This window comes from Rattus norvegicus, chromosome 3, assembly GCF_021556685.1.
Source record: "Rattus norvegicus strain SHRSP/BbbUtx chromosome 3, alternate assembly SHRSP_T2T, whole genome shotgun sequence".
Taxonomy (NCBI): Eukaryota; Metazoa; Chordata; class Mammalia; order Rodentia; family Muridae; genus Rattus; species Rattus norvegicus.
The window spans coordinates 42,945,912-42,963,542 of record NC_141536.1 but is presented as its reverse complement, the minus strand read 5'-3'; the positions used below and the strand labels follow the sequence as shown (position 1 = coordinate 42,963,542).

The 17,631-nt window shown below is 42.5% G+C and overlaps 1 protein-coding gene across 50 annotated transcripts in view; it reads right to left on the bottom strand.

Annotated features, from left to right (window-relative positions):
* The window catches only part of Pkp4 (plakophilin 4), a 203,691-nt gene that overhangs the window by 47,362 nt on the left and 138,698 nt on the right, over positions 1 to 17,631 (bottom strand). For 28 of the 50 annotated variants that reach the window (XM_087650698.1, XM_087650746.1, XM_087650747.1 and 25 more), the window contains 2 exon segments: positions 1,177 to 1,308; positions 882 to 1,069 (listed from right to left, as the gene is read on the bottom strand). In XM_087650698.1, coding sequence (XP_087506824.1) covers positions 882 to 1,037 — 156 coding nt within the window. In that variant the 5' untranslated portion in view covers positions 1,038 to 1,069; positions 1,177 to 1,308. 50 annotated transcript variants of the gene reach the window in all.

Sequence of the window (17,631 nt, the reverse complement as noted above, 5' to 3'; positions counted from 1 at the left end):
GATTTCTCTTTAAGCTTAAAAGTTATACACTTAACTTTTCTTAAACCAAATGAGCAAAAAAGCCCACAACTGTATCAACACTTCCCTGTAGCATTGGCAAGCTGGCTCTCTGTGTGTCCTACAGTGTTTCCTGAATAGCACTTGAGGAACGCAGTATCCTTTCAACTTTGCTGGTCATTTTGCTACATTTCAGCCACTAAAGGAAGAATTTCTATGGTACTTGGACAGAGACCTTGCCTCCCTGGCTACTGTGCCTCTTTATCCTGACACTGTCTGGTGAGAGGGTGAATTAAGTAGCAAAAAGAAGCAATGGACTATGCAGGCGATGCCTTATTTTTGCCTATCAACTTCGTTCTGACTTTACAGAGTGGGTAAACCCTCTTAAATGGCTCTATAAGCATGGGTATCCAGAAAAAGAAACATACTTTCAGTGAATAATTTTCATGAAGGTGAAAACTTTTGCTTAGAGTAGACTAGGTCCATCTCATGGAGGTAGAGGTTGGTTTCCTGTTCTCTAGGCCATTCTACAGCACATTTTAATGCTAGTATTGCTAAGGATTAGGAGGCCCTCAGGAACTCTCAGTCCACGTCAGCCTCATGCTCCCTCTGGACTGCTCCTATCAAATTTCTTGTTTGCAGAACAATTACTCTACTGCATCTAGGAACTTATTAAAATGCATTAGTTAGAGTAAGTTAATTCAAACAAACATAATACCAGGCTTTATGCTTGAAATATCATCAATCCTGCAACTGAAACAGTATGTGGTGAGTTTGAGTGAAGGTTTTCATTCTATTACACATTACACATTAGCCTTGCTTCTGGTAAGCGATGTCTATAGCAGTTATGCAATTAAGAGGGCATTTCTAGATGTCTGACTTACCTGAACCAGTGTTTGTCCTTCTGCTCTCGAATTCCTCACCACATGGTTGCTTGTTGATCCCGTGAATGGATGCTGTCTACTGTCTGCCTTGTTCACGGTCTGGCTGTTGTGGAAACTCCCTGCTTCCTGGTATCCACTGTCAGAGTAAGAATTCATCTGTGTTGAACTTCTTGAGTTTCCCAACGATCCTGCAAGAACGGGACAGTAGGGACACCTTTACTATGTACTTCTGAGGCTCACTTTCAAAGTGGAACTATGAGAAGCAAATCTAGTGGTTAAACAGAACACAACAGACCCTCACTTTCATGGAGAGACGTCTGCTCTGGTGAGTAGAGGGCCCCTTGCTCTGGCTCCGTCCTGATGAGATAGTTGTTGGGATGAACAGTGTCAGAAACTCTAGGTTTGCTTACACCAGTATTTGGCACATCTGCAAGAAAAATGCATTTATAGCTGAATTTAAGGAAATTACAGAGTAACTTGTTAAAAGGTACAGAATGTTTCCATTCTGAAATCCTTGTTACTTGAAGGCTCTGCCCGCCTTAATAGTACAGGTATTTTAATTTTAATCCATTTAATTGTATCCAGAGCGAACGTGTTGCCCACACTCAGTTTACTATTATACTTTGTTCAGTTTTGTAAGGGTTGTTTGTTCTAGTTACAGGTCCCATGGTAACTCATATGTTATGTCAAAATCAGAAAATTCATCTTGCTTCCCCGTGGAAACCCCATCTTTTACAACCTCCTCCAAATACACTCCCAGGTAGAATAAGAATAATGGCCAGGTAGATCCCAACTGCTTAGAACAAGAGCTGAGAATACCCATGAGAAAAACCTTAGTGAAGTGCCCGGAAGGTAAGACGGGCTTATGCTATAGCTCCTGTCAAAGGAAGTCTACAGAGTGTTCAGAATCACAAGTAACAGAGGTATCAGCATCTTGCTTGTTTATTTGTCCTTCTAGTTTTACCCAGAGGAACATATACAAGTCTGACCTGATGACTGTCTTCTAATCGACCTGTCTCTCACAGCTTGTTTCATTTCCATTCGCCACCTTGAACTTAAATGACAATGACCGCCACACACACAACTCATCTGCTTCTCCAGTCTAACCTGTTTCTTAGGCTGTCCATAGATGATACAGCTCATGTTGACCTGTGTACACCACTCAAACACCTTCTTTAGTCCCATTCAGAAAGCATATATTTCTGCATGTTTGTGATCATTATTTTAAGTCATTTTCCAGATTTAACCTTTATGGATTTAACACGAAATTTCAGGCCTGCTGCATCACTTTCAAATACTATAGCTAATTCTGAGTCACATTCTGAGCTCAAAATACAACTGTAAAGATTTCAATGTCTTCACTAGGGTTTCTTTCCAACTTTCCGTCCTTTTCCCCTAGGGGTCTGTTATATACCTCACTAGGAGTAGTCATATGCTCTCTGTCTATTAAAGCTTGAAAACCCAAGGATGCAGACTTTCTCATTTGTGCTGTTATATTCCCAGTGCCTTTTGTGGTACCTTGTATTCAATGGGTGGTCAATAAATATTTGCTGAACAAACATTTTGAGTAGCAATAGCAGCTTTCCTATACTAGGCAACGGGGCTGGGGATTTAGCTCAGTGGTAGAGCGCTTACCTAGGAAGCGCAAGGCCCTGGGTTCGGTCCCCAGCTCCGAAAAAAAGAGCCAAAAAAAAAAAAAAAAAAAAACCTATACTAGGCAACGATCTACACCTAGCACCTGGTATTCAGTAAAGTTGAGCAATGACAAGCAGAGTGAAGGTCTGGAGGTCCGTCCGTACGAGGTTCAAGAGAGAGCTGGGGAATCCTGGTGCATTCTGGGCCTTTAACTTGATGTCAGACTTTAGCTGCGGGAAGAGATGCTGACATTCCTCACAGGAGTTCCTAACAACCAGTCTTCTGATCCATCATTTGACAGTACATTTCTAGGTGGTAGAATTCTGTGACAGCTCTGAATTCTCATGTCTGGAATTTTAATGTGAGATTTCAGTTGTGTGTGGCTTTTCTGGTAGAACATTATCTGAGTCACTGCCAGTCAGGTACTAGTGAAGTGACCTGCTTCATTTGTAAATCTACTAGCTGTTTCTAGAGCTCTGCACAAGTTACATAGCAATTCCTGGAGGAGTCTGTTAAGCCTTTGTTAGCACACAGAGAGTATGCTTGCCAGAAGAGTCACGGGGAACCAGAACAGCCAGGAGCTGCAAGGGGCATTCACCCAGAGAACACTGGGCAGACAGGAAAAGGGCTTCACACACACACTCACACACACACACACACACACTCACACACATACACACACTCACACACACATACACACACATACACACACTCACACACATACACACACTCACACACATACACTCACACACATACACACACACACACTCTCTCTCTCTCTCTCTCTCAATTAGTATTTTTAAAAACAGAAAAGCAAACAAACAATATTACCCTAAAAGCAACATTAGCTAGGTGACCTTGAAGTCTAATCACCTGACTGTTTCTAGTTCTCAATTCCCTCCCTGAGAGCCAGAGTGCAGCGAGGGTACCTGTGAGCTAACTGAGTGCTAAATGACCACATTGCCATGTAAGGAGATGTAAGTAGCTGGGTGTAGAGAGAAATGGGGTTTTGTGTCCCATCTCTAAGCAAATATGCCAGGTAGAGTTGTGACGACTTGATAAAGAGACCTATTTAATATGCATGGTATAACTCAATCAGCCTTTGCACCATGTCTAAGCTCCTCAGTCATTTCTCTTCCGTGGCGCTCAGTATCTGTAAAGACAAAAGGTGCTGAAATGTCTTCTGCTTCATTACAAGAAAGTTAAGTGGCTTTCAAAAACTGTTTTACTATTGTTTTTGTGTTTCTTTGAACATTTATTAATTTAGAAAACATCTATAGATACACAAATGCATGTACATGCAACACAATGCACCAGATAACCAGAACACCTATTTCCCAACTAGTTGGCAAAGAGTTCCTGGTTATAGACTAGTGAGTGCTGTAGTTACCAACTGTATATTACTTATGTACTCTTACTTTAAGATGTCCTTTACAACACAGCTTACTTGAAACGAAAGAAGGAAACTATTTTAATCAGAGAAACCCGAGGCATAAAGTGCAGGATGAACTGTCTCATGACCAGTGCTGTAATCTAAAATGACAGTCGGAATGCTGTGATTTTATTTGATCAGGATAAGGAATCAAAACATTTCAGTGATAAACAGCCCGAGAGTGTTACTTTGAACAACATTCTGAAGAACATATTACTCAAAAGACATCACAGACATGGTTCTCAGACACCAGAAATACATGTCATTTTCAAATATTGATTAGCAGGTATCTAAGAATAGGGCCTGAACATTCTTTAAGGCACAATGAAATCTCCATTTGCACTTAAGAATGGGAGATTACTGGAATCATGGTCTGTCCTGCCTGTCACATTTCATCTCAATGTCCTAACTAAAAAATAAATAAATAAATAAAAATAAAAATAAATAACTAAAATTAAATTTTAAAAAAGGTGATCAATTAAAAAAAACAGAATGTTGCATCTATGAAAAATATTAATGGGTTAATTCTGCAGGGCTAAAAAAACCTGATGCACTGTTCACCTCAGGAAGTCTCAGGTAAAGATGCAATACAAAATAGATTATTTTATCTCTTTCACAACACACATTTCCAAATGAATAACGTGTAGAGTGTTTGCTTAGAGAAAGTCTTCACTAAAGAAATCTGAAGTCATTAAAATGGCTCTGCTTTGTCAGGCCACATGTCATGCTGTTAGATTGTGTGAGGCCTGGGAGGTCGGTACTGTGTAAATCACCATGGAAACAGGAACCCAGCGCTCGCTCGGCGGAGGTTTTGGCGTACACTGTGCTGTAGTCTTCCACAGCCCAGGACACAGGAACCTTGGGCGGGGTTCTCCTGGCTCTTCTCCCTGTCTTCCAAGTTGCTATGGGGTTTAGGAGATGGCAGTTTCTAACAGCTCATTTAGACTCTGTGGCCCGTGAACACAGGACTATGGCAACCTTTCCAATGAACCCTGAAACTCATTCTCCAATCTACCTTGGATGCAGGAGGAGTCGACTTTCCACAAGTGCAGAAGTGTCTCGGGCCTTCTAAAGCTCCAGGATAAATTCTGGAAGAGGACCTGGTACCTACATGATTTCTCCTACTCCGTATTTGTGGTATAATGTGTACCCTTACCGTAGACGACCAGGAATAGGGAAAAGAGATTACTGGAAATAATTTTGGAACCAAAGTTTGAAACAGCGATGATATAAACAAGAAACATCGAAATGTCCCCGGCACATGGAAAGAGGCAGCTAATATTTTCTTTCTTTCTTTTTTTTTTTTTTTTTTTTCGGAGCTGGGGACCAAACCCAGGGCCTTGCTCTTGCTAGGCAAGCGCTCTACCACTGAGCTAAATCCCCAACCCCGGCAGCTAATATTTTAAGAATATTAAAGATACAGGCGTTTGCTGACCCATCGAAGTTCCTGTGTACATATAAATCCCTTTCAAGGTTGGATTTTTAATCCAAACACAGACTTGAGAGAAAGGGCTGAAGCCCATGTCTCTGGAAATTATTTCTAGTCTGGTTCTCTTGACTTTGTTTAAGTGCTAATCAGCTCTTAAATATTCATGATAGCTCTGAAATTTTGCTCATCTAGAAAATGTTATATGAGAAGCCCTGGGAAATGGAAAACCATTGATAAAGTATCACTGAGGAAGTTCACCCTAAACTGCTCTGAAGATCACTTAGTATACCTGAAGTTCACTCTAAAAGCTTGTCTGTCTGTGTCCCATTTTATGGCCAAAGAAACTTTGTGTGTGGGCACCGAGACAATGATGCTTTGATTTCTACAAAGACACTCCACCCAAATTTTAGTTCTACCCAACACCAAAGAAATGCCTCAGGATAGATACTTTGAACTCCTGAGTAAACCATTAAAACAATTTCAGGGGGAAATAGGGGTTTTGTTTCCATAAATAACTACACCCAAATTGAGTGTTTCTTAGCTATTTATAGTCTGTGCAGAAATTAAAGCACAGGTGTCCTACCTGCCAGAAGAACGCCATGCCTCATAACTATAAAAGGAAGCCAGCAAAAGCAGAAGAAATATAAAGCAGGAAATGCATGGAGCAGGCACAAGGTTTAACAGCCAGGCACTCTGAACTGGCCATGGGCCTCGGATTCACATTGGGAAAGTTGAATTAAAAATTAAGGAGCTATCTGTGGCAATGCAGACCTGTAATCTCAGCACTTGGGAACATGAGGCAGGAGGATCACAGGTCTGAGGACAGGTTGGCTACAAAAAAGCAGGTAAGATGATCCTTCAAAAGTTAAAGGAGTAATCACAATGGGGAGTTACTAACCTATGGGGAAATAGAGCCGAGCACTTGAAACCACTCTCAGGTTTTTTTTTTGCAGACATATTTTATTTCTTGTAGGGGAACATGCTATCAAATACCAAGATAAGAATATCAAGAGTCTGGAGAGATGGCTCTGCTGTTATGAGGACTGGCTGTTCTTGCTGAGGTCCCTTTCTGGGTTCCTGCCCCATCAGGAGGCTCACTAGCACCTGCGAATCCAGCTCCAGGGAGCTGACGGTCTTCCGGTCTTCCGCAGCCCTCTAGGCACCTGCATTCACATGCATATACATATGGTTAACCAACATAAAGAAATGGGAGTGTCCAGAATTTGGAAAATACAAAGGTGTCACACATTTCTAATCAAAGAAGAGCAGGACGGAAGGCAGGAGGACCATTTAAGGTTATCCTTAGCTACACAGGGAACTCAAGGCCAGCTGAGGCTACTGAGCCCCTTCCTCTACAGATAGACCAGACCAGACCAGACCAATGCCTGTCTCCACATGAAGCTATAAGGAAGGACGTTCCCGCAAAGAACATGAAGGAGCCCTCTGAGATGCAGCTTTTCTCCCTTCCCCTGGTGCTTCTCCGTACAGATAGTTTCCAAGGTAAAGCCAAGTGTGGACAGGAGGAAATGGGGCATAGAGGTGGTAGCCCCAAGCAACAATCACAAACCCAGGAATGAAGGCTTTGTGCACTGAGGCAGAGGGGAAGAGGAAAGGAGTCTTTAAACTTGATCGTTTCTGTTACATTTTAGACAGTTAATAGATGACTGCTTCAGATCACAAAAGTAGGAGAAAAACATAAACATCTACATCAAACATAAAATATTAAACATATAACCAGATGCTTTAGTTAAGCTTTGGGGATCACTCACTTGACACAGAAGTGGCTCAGAAAAAGCCAGCTGCAGCTGTATGTCCATTGAAGCAATATTCTAGTTCTTATTTGGTGGTGAACCAGGTCCAGCAACAATAAGCCATAGAGCTAAAGCAGGAAGTCTGATCTCTACTTCTATACAGGGGTCACTTGTGTCCAGCATCCAAGTGGGGAATGATCCTCAGATACAAGAACCTGTGGGTGCTTAAGACACATATGCATTTCTTTTTCTCGTGTGTGTGTGTGTGTGTGTGTGTGTGTTACCAAGTCTCACACAGCAGCCCAATCTGGCCCTTTTCATAGAATGAAGGAAAGTTGCCTCTCTACAAGTTTCCCATATACTTTATATCAGACTTCTTATCAGAATCAATAAGATGCGAATGTTTTTCATACTGACTTATTTAGAGAATGACGTGGTGAAGCCTGCAGACACAACCATCACAGCCTAATGTTGGGCACCTGAACAACATATTTTCAGATACTTTGTATTTGCAAGGTTGGATCTGTGATGCTAAGGGAGGACAGTATGAGCAATTTTGGTTAACAGAGGTTCATTAAAAAATCTCAAGTATACAGAAAGTATGAATTAAATAATACCTACTTGCTGAAAAACCCATGTCACTGACTTCGCAATTTCTTTCAATGACTTGTTTGTGAGGAAACTGCACAGCATGGCCAACCTGTACTGCCTTTCAGCCGGTTCACCCACACATGCCATTTTAAGCCCGGCATTTCAATCGATGTACGTAAAGAATTTACATTTAAGTCTGTTAACATTCATACCTTAGTATCTCCCATTTATCTTTCTCCTTTCTTTGTTACAGGACCTTACCATCTCTTAGACCAAATCATTCATCTGTAAATGCTTCCATGTATCTCTGTAAAACCAGGACACCGTACAACCATAATCCCTTTAATGTCACCTCACGCCCTCGAGTTCAGATTGCCGTGGTGCTTCAAAGTGTTTGTTTCGCTTTGTCTTCCACCTGTCAGCCTGAAGGGAGACCGTTTACTGCAACTCGTACTTAAGACCTAAGTCAGCATGGATGACCACTGCTAACTTTATCCTGTCTCCCCGAGAAAACCACAGCAATGAATTTGCTTCATGGTCTGAAGATTATGGGTGCCTTGTTCCAAAACCAAATTTGAATTCGGCACAGAGCTTAAAAGCCCCACAGAGGACCTAGTATAGAGAGAAGTTTGGGGACACCTGGGGTGAGGGCTAGAACCTAATCCCAGTGATTTTTGTAAAGGGTTGCTTTCTGCTTGTTTTGGGAGTGGCTACTACGTTAATATGGAAGAGAAAATACGCCTGATCCCTTTGAGCCATATGTGAGTCCAGAAGAAAGCAGAGCTGGTAGGACACATTACAATAATTCAATTATTCCAAGGTCATGATGCTTTTCAGTCTACATAAGAATTAATCAAGTAACAACTGTCAGAGCGTATTGAAATCTCCATGGAATATTATGATTTACCAATATTTAATAATGAGTTCTTTAAATGATTTATTCTGCTTAATGTATCTACAAATCTAAAAAATTTATGGAAAATTTAAAACAAATGACTTTTAAAAATCTTATTTAAAACCATCTTACTGAAAAATTAAATATGCATCAAGATTCCCATTCCTGCACTGTGTTAATATAGAGACACATGGAGATGGGAAGTCTTGTTGGCATCCACAGTGGTGGACAGCATTAAGCATTTTTAATAAGCAGATTGCAATGTCAAAGTGTAGACAGGTGCTCCTGCCCTGGCATTCCCAGTTCTAGAAATCTATCTGACAGAGATGCTTGGGTATGCCAAGGAGATCGTCACTGTTGGAGTGAAAAACTGAAAGGAAAAAAGATATCATTCAACTCTTAAAAAGACAAAAGGATGTCTTTATATCCTTACACAGAAACACATGATTTTACCAGGTTGAGGAAAAGAAAAGAAAAGGAAGAGGAGGACAGAGGAATTGTAATTTATGTGGAGGAAACTAAACTCACATCCGTGTGTTCAGACACAATGCAGAAGGGTTATCTGGCACTAAGTGTGCCACACCAACTGTGAATTCTCTGTGTGTGGGTGGGCAGAGGAGGCATGGCTGTGGTCTGGAAGGTATAGGAATGAAGCACATTTTGCTTTACTACAGATGTTTCTAGACTTTTACAGTCTCACAAACAAAAAGCACTTTTCTTTTTGCAACAAAAGTAAAACAAATTTTCCTTTTGCAACAGGACATCAGAAAGGTCCGGCAGGTGGTATGCCTGTGAGCTCAAGTCCAGCCTGACTGACATCGTCATGAGCTCCAGGCCATCCAGGGCTACAAGACAAAACTGCTACCAACAAACACAAATGGGAAAGGAATCCAAAGCACAAGGCTGCCTTCTGTGTCTCTGTGACTAAGTCAGGCCCATATAACCTGGACTCCACAGTTAGTTTTAAAAGAAACTCTTATCTTCCTGGCATTCAGAAAAGAAATCGGAAGTGAATGAATGTGTTAAGCACTGTCATTTGTACAGTCGCTAGCCACAATAAATCATAACATTGAGGTGTCCAATAATACAGTAGTCATTTTACACACCAGCGTGCATCTAATCGTTTACTTGACACTGTGTACAATACAACAGACTTCCTACTGGCTGTCCTTCATGAGGTCTCTACATTTCTACTGAGGTATAGCATGCTCTCATTTAAGCTCACGTCTTATCTCATGATGCTCTGAAGCTTTTGTACGGCAAGTTACTTGCTCCAGAGGGAGAAAAGAAAACAAGAAACATTGTCTTAAGTTTGTCTCACCTATTGTTTGTCTCCAGCTTTTGTGTCTGGGGCTGAAGCTCACTCCGGAGAAGACCTTGTATTTAGTTACTCAGTTTAGAAACAAAAATCTCTATATAAACAAAATGGAGACCCTACCTCTATACTCTTAAACTTGGCAGAATATATTACTTTCTAATGTCACACAGGGCAGGGGCAGGCGGACAACGTTCATAAACCCTGACATTTCAATGCACTATTTCTATGCACTAAATGAACTGTGAGGGTAAACCATTGCTTTAAATGGATTTACATTGGATTACAATAATTTCCTCCCTCTACAGTTCTTGTCAAATATCAACAGTTCTAACGATACAGCCTCATTTTCTCCCTACTCATCTGAATCTCCTGGGCATGTGCAAATGCCCCATGGGTCCACCTCCACTTCCCCCATTTCACTGCCCTGTGTCTTTTGTTGACTTGTTCTTTGAGAAGCTCTAATCTTTTTGGCCTTTTGAGTACCAGCGCCTCAAACCTAACGATCTTCAATCATCTTTTCCACATTTCTTTCTAGGAACCATGTTAGTGTCAAAAACAATGGACCTGGCAGGCCCGGGGCTTCAGGCCTGTAATCCTGGTTGCTCAGAAGCCTGTTCCCAAGTTCAAGGCCTTGCCAGGCTACAGACAGACTCGATTGGGAAATTCTGATCCTTTGTTTCAGAATAAAAGTAAAGAGGCTGGGAAGTAGTCCACGGTAGGTGGTAGAGAGATTGTCTGGCATGAATAAGGCACTAGTTTTTATATAGTTTTATAGTAAAACAACGGGCTTTACTGACTGTGTGGTTGGTTGAATTGACCCATGTCTTTCGGCTTTGCAACTCAGGTGCTTCCTCTAATCCAGTTTTCTGACCCCCACCCCCACAGAACTTCTTAAATTGGCAACTTGTCAGTTTATAGTGACTTTTTTCTCCTGGAACCGAAAAAGTATGAAATTGTGATCTGCAGCAACTTAAGTTTCACAGGCTATGGCCAGAGCATTTAAGCAGCAACCAGCGATCACTGATAAAAGAACAAATCTTGGCTCCACAAGCTTCTTTCTGACAGTCAGACATGGTTACATTTGTACATTAAAAAACAAAACAAAACAAAACAAAACTGCATCCAAATGCTTCTTTATTCACAGTGTGTGAAAGTCTATGTGCCCCCGTCGTCTGCTGTCTCAGTGTGTGAAGGTCTGTGTGCCCCCGTCGTCTGCTGTCTCAGTGTGTGAAGGTCTGTGTACCGTGTCTGCTGTCTCAGTGTGTGAAAGTCTGTGTGCCCCCGTCGTCTGCTGTCTCAGTGTGTGAAGGTCTGTGTACCGTGTCTGCTGTCTTGCCCCTTTGCCCTGTATTGTTTCAGGACATGTTTTCTGGGATTCTGATGTTATTCTCTATTCCATTATACACCGTCTTAAAAGTTACATCCAGCTTTGAAGCATCACAGCGACTGTACAAATACATAACATGTAAGAGATCTGTGAAGATGAATGATGAACGTGACACCCTCACCCAAGAGACAGAGGCTGCATGGGACACCGCCCCCTCTGAACTGCTGAGTAGAACACAGATTACTAGAAATATCGGGCTAAGGAAAACACAAAGCAGAGACACAAAACAGTAAACCCCCCTCCTCTACTAGACAAAAAGAAGTGCATTTGTGCTTTAAAAAGGGAAATGACGTCAGGTAGAAAATGCAGAGGAATGAAGAAGAGGATGGACAGACAGATGACACAGAGCTGAGGGAACCCAGTGCTTCAGGGCAGCTTGAGCAAGTGGTAGGGACCCACATGCAAAGGGTGTGGTAATTGCCATATCTTCCTCATCCTTTGGGAAGAGTCTCTTTCCAAAAAGCCTACCATTCTTAGTTCAGGGTAAATACAACCACCAACTATCTACCAACCACCAAGCCAAGCCAGGCTTCCCTGAGCTGAACTACAGAGGCATGGAAACCTCTGAGCTCAGTGCATCCTCAGTTCTTCCTTAGGAGCTGCAGTAACTTGGCTATTTAAAAACAAAACTCAACAGCTGGGCTCAGTTTTGGCATTTCAGCAGAAGGTAGCATCCTCCACGCTGTGCCTTGCTAACAATTCACCTTCTTGCTGGAAGGCTTTTAAAAGGATGAACTTTTCAAATCAAATCTGTAAAACTTTAAAGAGAGAGGAAAAAAAAAACAGAGAAATTGTCTGCAAGTAAATGCAAAATATGAAGAAGATAATAACTGTGAAGGACTCTCAGCCCCCTTCCTTCGATGAAGTCCTTTCTTACACAGGAGCCAAGGAAAAGAATGGCGGTGTCTTTTGTTGAGACCAAGCCAAAAGCACGGCACACGGCAGCCCTTGGAAATATTTCTCACATGGTAAAGCTGCCCCTGCTCATTCTGGGCAGGATTTTCACTGCGTGTTCTTTCTGTTCTTCACACTGAGAATTAATACAATAAGGTTGACAGTAAAAAGAACATCAAAACCATCATTTTTATTCCAATTATTAACTTACACTAGAACTTGGAGAAGGGCATCTATTATCTGTTAGAAAAAGGAGCATAAAAGGAGTCAGATTTTATTTTTATTCATAAAATCAATTTTCAATTTTCCTGCCCTTGTAGCTGTAGAGAAGTGCCACGGCCACAGTTTAGATGCCATAAGCACGGGGGAAAGCGGGCGAGCATCAGAAAGACACAATCAATGCTGCGATAGGAGAAAGAACAACTACTACCATTTGTGGCTGTTAGGTCTGAAAGTGAGGCCTGCCCCAAAAAACCATGAATACATGACTGTAAGAGTGAGAGGTAAGAGTTTGGGCTACGGTGCTCTAAGAAACATAAGGGGTCAGGTAGTTTGGGGTGTGACGAAGGGACCGGCTGTGGCGAGGACAGCTGAATTGCTACAGTTGTATCTCCCTGAGCTGGGGGAGATAGATATGTGGGCAGCATTTAATTGCTATGTATTCAAGTCAAGTATATTTAATGCTGACAAATGCATATATTTTATGTATTCTTATATACTTCACAGATGATACAATGATTGCACTGCCTACTGGGGTGATAAAAGCTAAAAATGCCCCCCCCCACACCTGTGAAAAACTTCTTGAAAACCTTAAAGAAAGATACCAAGCGCATCAGTGGGTATTTGCTACTTGGTGATGACGTGAATCCTGATGATGGGGACCAGAGTGTGGGGATACGGGAAGAAGGGTCGAGGATGTCCTAGACACTGCATTCCCATCTGTCTGCACTGTGCACCACAGACACAGGAATACCAACGCCTGTCTGGTGCTGGTAGATAAAGCCCCAGCCCTCCTCTCTAGCCTGAGAAGGTAGGCAGCAGCTGCTAGGTGGGCAAGATGGGCAGAGAAGACAGGTACAGCCCAGCTCGGGTCCACACAGTATTTGGGCCACAGGATGCTTCTTCCTGGTTCTAATAAAAGTGAAAAAAACTCAACCCAATCTCTGCCTGCCCCAAGACTCTGACAGAGTCAAGCACCCGGTCACCCTCAGGCCTTTGAAAAGAGGCAAACATTCAGGGTCATCAGCCTCTCCGGGGCTCTGCTTCCCAGATCTTCCCAACCCTACTTTCCTGACCCACAGGTTGTCTGCCTCAAATCTCCTGTATTTAATTTAACTAGCTGGCGTGGGTTCTGCTTCCCCAGCCGAAGTCTGATGGAGAGACACGACTGTCACTGCTGGACTTACAGTCTTACCTGTCACACAGTACCTCCAATAGGAAAGAAAAGTGCTAACACCGAGGGTAATTTATATTTTCCACATATAAATGGCTCAATCTCATATATTTGGAGGGAGGGAAAGCAACTTGGTCACATACATCGAAGACCTTAATACCATATGTGTGCCATACATGCTTTCAAAACATCCAATAAATACATTTTTATATAGTTATGTTATCACAGTGATTTAGAGAAAAATTATAATGTTGACTAATACATATACGAGCATGGAATATAGTTGCAGTTCTCCCGAAGGCGTCGTCCTGCCAGTCAGAGTGGTGATAGTCTATTAATTCTCCATTAAACCTCAACATCTGAAGAGGGGAGGCTGCTGCTCAAGATGCTGGGAACCATGTGCTACCCACACGCGGGTAATCCTTATTGCATGGTACTAAAGATAAATTCATAGAGGAATTTCATACTCAGTAATAGATACTGAGCATCTGGGGAGGCAGAGACCATCCTGGCCTACACAGAGAGTTCTAGGGTAGCCAGGGATACCCTGTGATACTCTGTTTTAAAAAACAAACAGCAAATGTAATGGCACATTAATATTCCCAAGTTTACTGAAAAGGGCAACTATGTGTAAGACATAGGCAATGACATGAGATAATTATAAGTAATTATTTTATATTTTTCTATATTGTAAAACATCTGATGGGTATGTGTACAGCACATTATTAAAATTTTTTTTAATAATAAAAAAGATGGGGAGGCAGATGGTGAGACTAAAGGACAAGCTTTGCCATTCACCACTGCTTGAAGAAGAAAGGAAAAACCATGCTGGCCATCACTGAGGTGCAATCTGAAAACTTCACCACATGTGCTGACAGCTACAGTACAGCACCAAGTGTACTTGGAGACATGGAGGGACATGGAGAGAAAGCCCTCGTACTCCATTGGTAGGACTGTTACAAAGGCATAGCCACACTGGACACTATTCTGCTGCTTGTTTAAAAGGCTGAGCTCTGAGTCACAAGCCGACTGGGTGGTTCTATTCTTAGTTATTACACAGATAGGTGAAGATGCACACGCAGGAGTTCTCGTGAATACTCAGAGCAGTCGCCAACAGGAGAAACAGGTGCCTCTCAACGTATGGATGGAGAAAAGAAATGCTCTCCAGTAACTTAAGGGATGATTATTCATCAAGAAGGATGGAGGTCTGACACATAGGGTGAACCTTGAAAACAATGCTCAGCAGAGAAGTCCACATTAAGGGGCACGTGTTGTACAAACTCAGTAACTGAAATATCTGGAACAGGCAAATTCATAAAGAAAGACAATGGTGGCTGCTTAAGATTAGTAGCTTTGGGTAGAAAATGATACTGACTTATATAAAATGTATGTGGCATCTTTACAGGTAATGATAATGCTCTGAAACTGATGGTGGGGATGGGGGACACAATGCTGTATATTTTAACAATATTGAAATGTGCAGTTTATTGTGTGACCTGTAGGGCATGTGAGTACTATCTCTTTTTTTTTTTTTTTTTTTTTTTTGGTTCTTTTTTTTCGGAGCTGGGGACCGAACCCAGGGCCTTGCGCTTCCTAGGTAAGCGCTCTACCACTGAGCTAAATCCCCAGCCCGTGAGTACTATCTCAATGAGGTTATTATATCAAGAGGACAGAAAGAACTACGAGGAAAACAGTATGGCCAGAGTCACATCACACATGCTAAACGTGCAATAAAGAAAATTCCATAAGCTGAGTATGGTGAATCTCAGTGTGAAGGAGCTGAGCCAGGCCAGACTGGGGTATGACTCAGTGAGTTCCAGACAGCCTGAGATACACAGAAAGACTCTGCCTTAAAGAAAAGAAAGAAAGGAAGGAAGGAAGGAAGAAAGGAAGGAAGGAAGGAAGGAAGGAAGAAAGAAGTGGGGGTGTATGGGAGGAAGAGGAGAAGGGAGGGAGGTGGGCAGCAATGGCAGCCAGCAAGGCAAGATTTACAATCTTGCTAATGTCCTGCTAGGTTATTAAGAGTGCCGAAGCTTTTGACAAGGCAACATGAAACTCACCTACCAAGTTCATGATCGAGAGCATGCAACTAAGTTGGGGGCGGGGCAAACACCAGTTATTTGACATTTTAAGAAATGTTCCTATTTTGTGTGTGGCTCACTGCTGGCCATTCTAAGCACATGGGGTCACCGACTGCCTGTTGGAAATGCCTTCAGCGTAAGGCTTTCAAGAGCACAGAGTAAAGAGTCAAAATAAGCTCTTTGGAGTTTTAAAAACTTACAACATTTTATAATTTTTTTCTAAATATATATTCTGCCCTAAGCTGACACATTTGCCCCTCTTACACAGAGGGTTTTCTTTAATATTTGCTAAGACTGTACATGGTCTTGATCCTGGTGCAGAGAAACTTTCCAAGGGCTTCAAGTTCAGTTGTGAATGTAATGTATGTGCCCTCAAACCTTCCTAACCCTTACTGTTCATTCATATATGGGTGTATTCACTCACTCAGGTGAGCCGGGCAGACATAGTCCTGCCCTTTCTGATGAGCTGACACACTGTAGCAAAGTAGGGAAAACACTTCCCAGCTGACCTCCAGGACTCCTCCGGTTTCAGATCATCTCTGATCACCTCCCAGGAGCAGTGGGTGAGCAGGGTTCCAGCCTTGCTGCCTCTCAGACAGCCCGTTCTGCAGCGCTCTGGGCATGTGTCTGAAGCACCTAGTGAAATGTGACTGAGCAGGCACTATCTGCTCAACCGGAGCGCTCTTCTGCACCCTGGGCTGGGCTTGCTTACCTCACTACTGACTATACTCTGCTGCTCCTTTTACCATCAAATCTAGCATGCTCAAGACCGTACTTAGTCCAAAGTGTCCCAGAGACTGGCTCTCCGTTCTGACTTGCCCAGCTTTTCAATGAAGCTGCCGTTCTACACTGCTCAAGACTAACCTCAAGGCTTGTCCACACCAAGCCACCCTCCAAATCCTTAGCAATGACCCAGCTCAGACGTTCCCACGCCAAATTATGCAGTAGGTTTCCAGCTGGCCGTTCTTTGCTTCATTTTTCTTCCCTCCAATTCCTAACTATGCTGTCTTTCCAGAGGATGTTTAAATTACATACATACTTTTCTTTAAGCATTTTCAGAGTCTCTTCATAGCTACTGAGAGACTAAACAGCCCTGTTGGTCTAATTCAGCCCTCTAACATCTAATATCCCTCTTTAAAAACTAGTTTCAAATGTTCCCACACAATGCTGCTGCTGTGTGTTCTGTCTGGTGTGAATGCCTCCTCTCTAACCTGGAGTGAACACTGCGTGGGCTTCGGGCTCATCTTAGTATAGCTATCTCAGAAGTGGCCATCTGTGACATGAAATTCCACCTTATTTCCAAGGCAGCCACAGATTCTCCTATGGGGTCTCTTTCTTTTTACTAACATGTGTTCTATAGGGCACCTTGTGAGTAGGAGCAGTCTGAACAAAAAACACTGCACATTAGCAATGTGAATGACATCAGAATACCGTGACCAAATGCAGAGAAGCTTAGAAACGGGGCATTTGCTGCTCTACGTCTCTTCAAGGCCAGTTCTAGTCTTTGCAATGCTGCTGACTTGCTCACCTGATAAACCCCATCTGGCTGGGTAGGGAGGACAGGTGTGCGGTGACCCTTGTGATAGTGGCAGATACTCTTTGTAACGTAATTTACCCTTTATGTTGTAGGTTTAGGGGAAAAGATACACGAGCTGTGTTAAAGCCTACTACGTTAGATAGCAGGACTAGCAGATATTTTACATGGAAGAATGTAAACTCTCACTGTGCACGGTGATGAAACATTTGACGGAGGTGAGTAGTTATCCTTTTTACAACACCCTTCCTGGTGTCCCCTTTGTTTCCTCGTGAGGAAAAGCTTCAGACACACAGTTGCTATTAAGGGAACTGCTATACAAGGCTGTAACAGTCACTTACGCTAAAGGACGAAGGAAACTGGAACTACTATGCCAGAGTGAAGTAGTTCCGTCTCAGTACTGCCAAGAG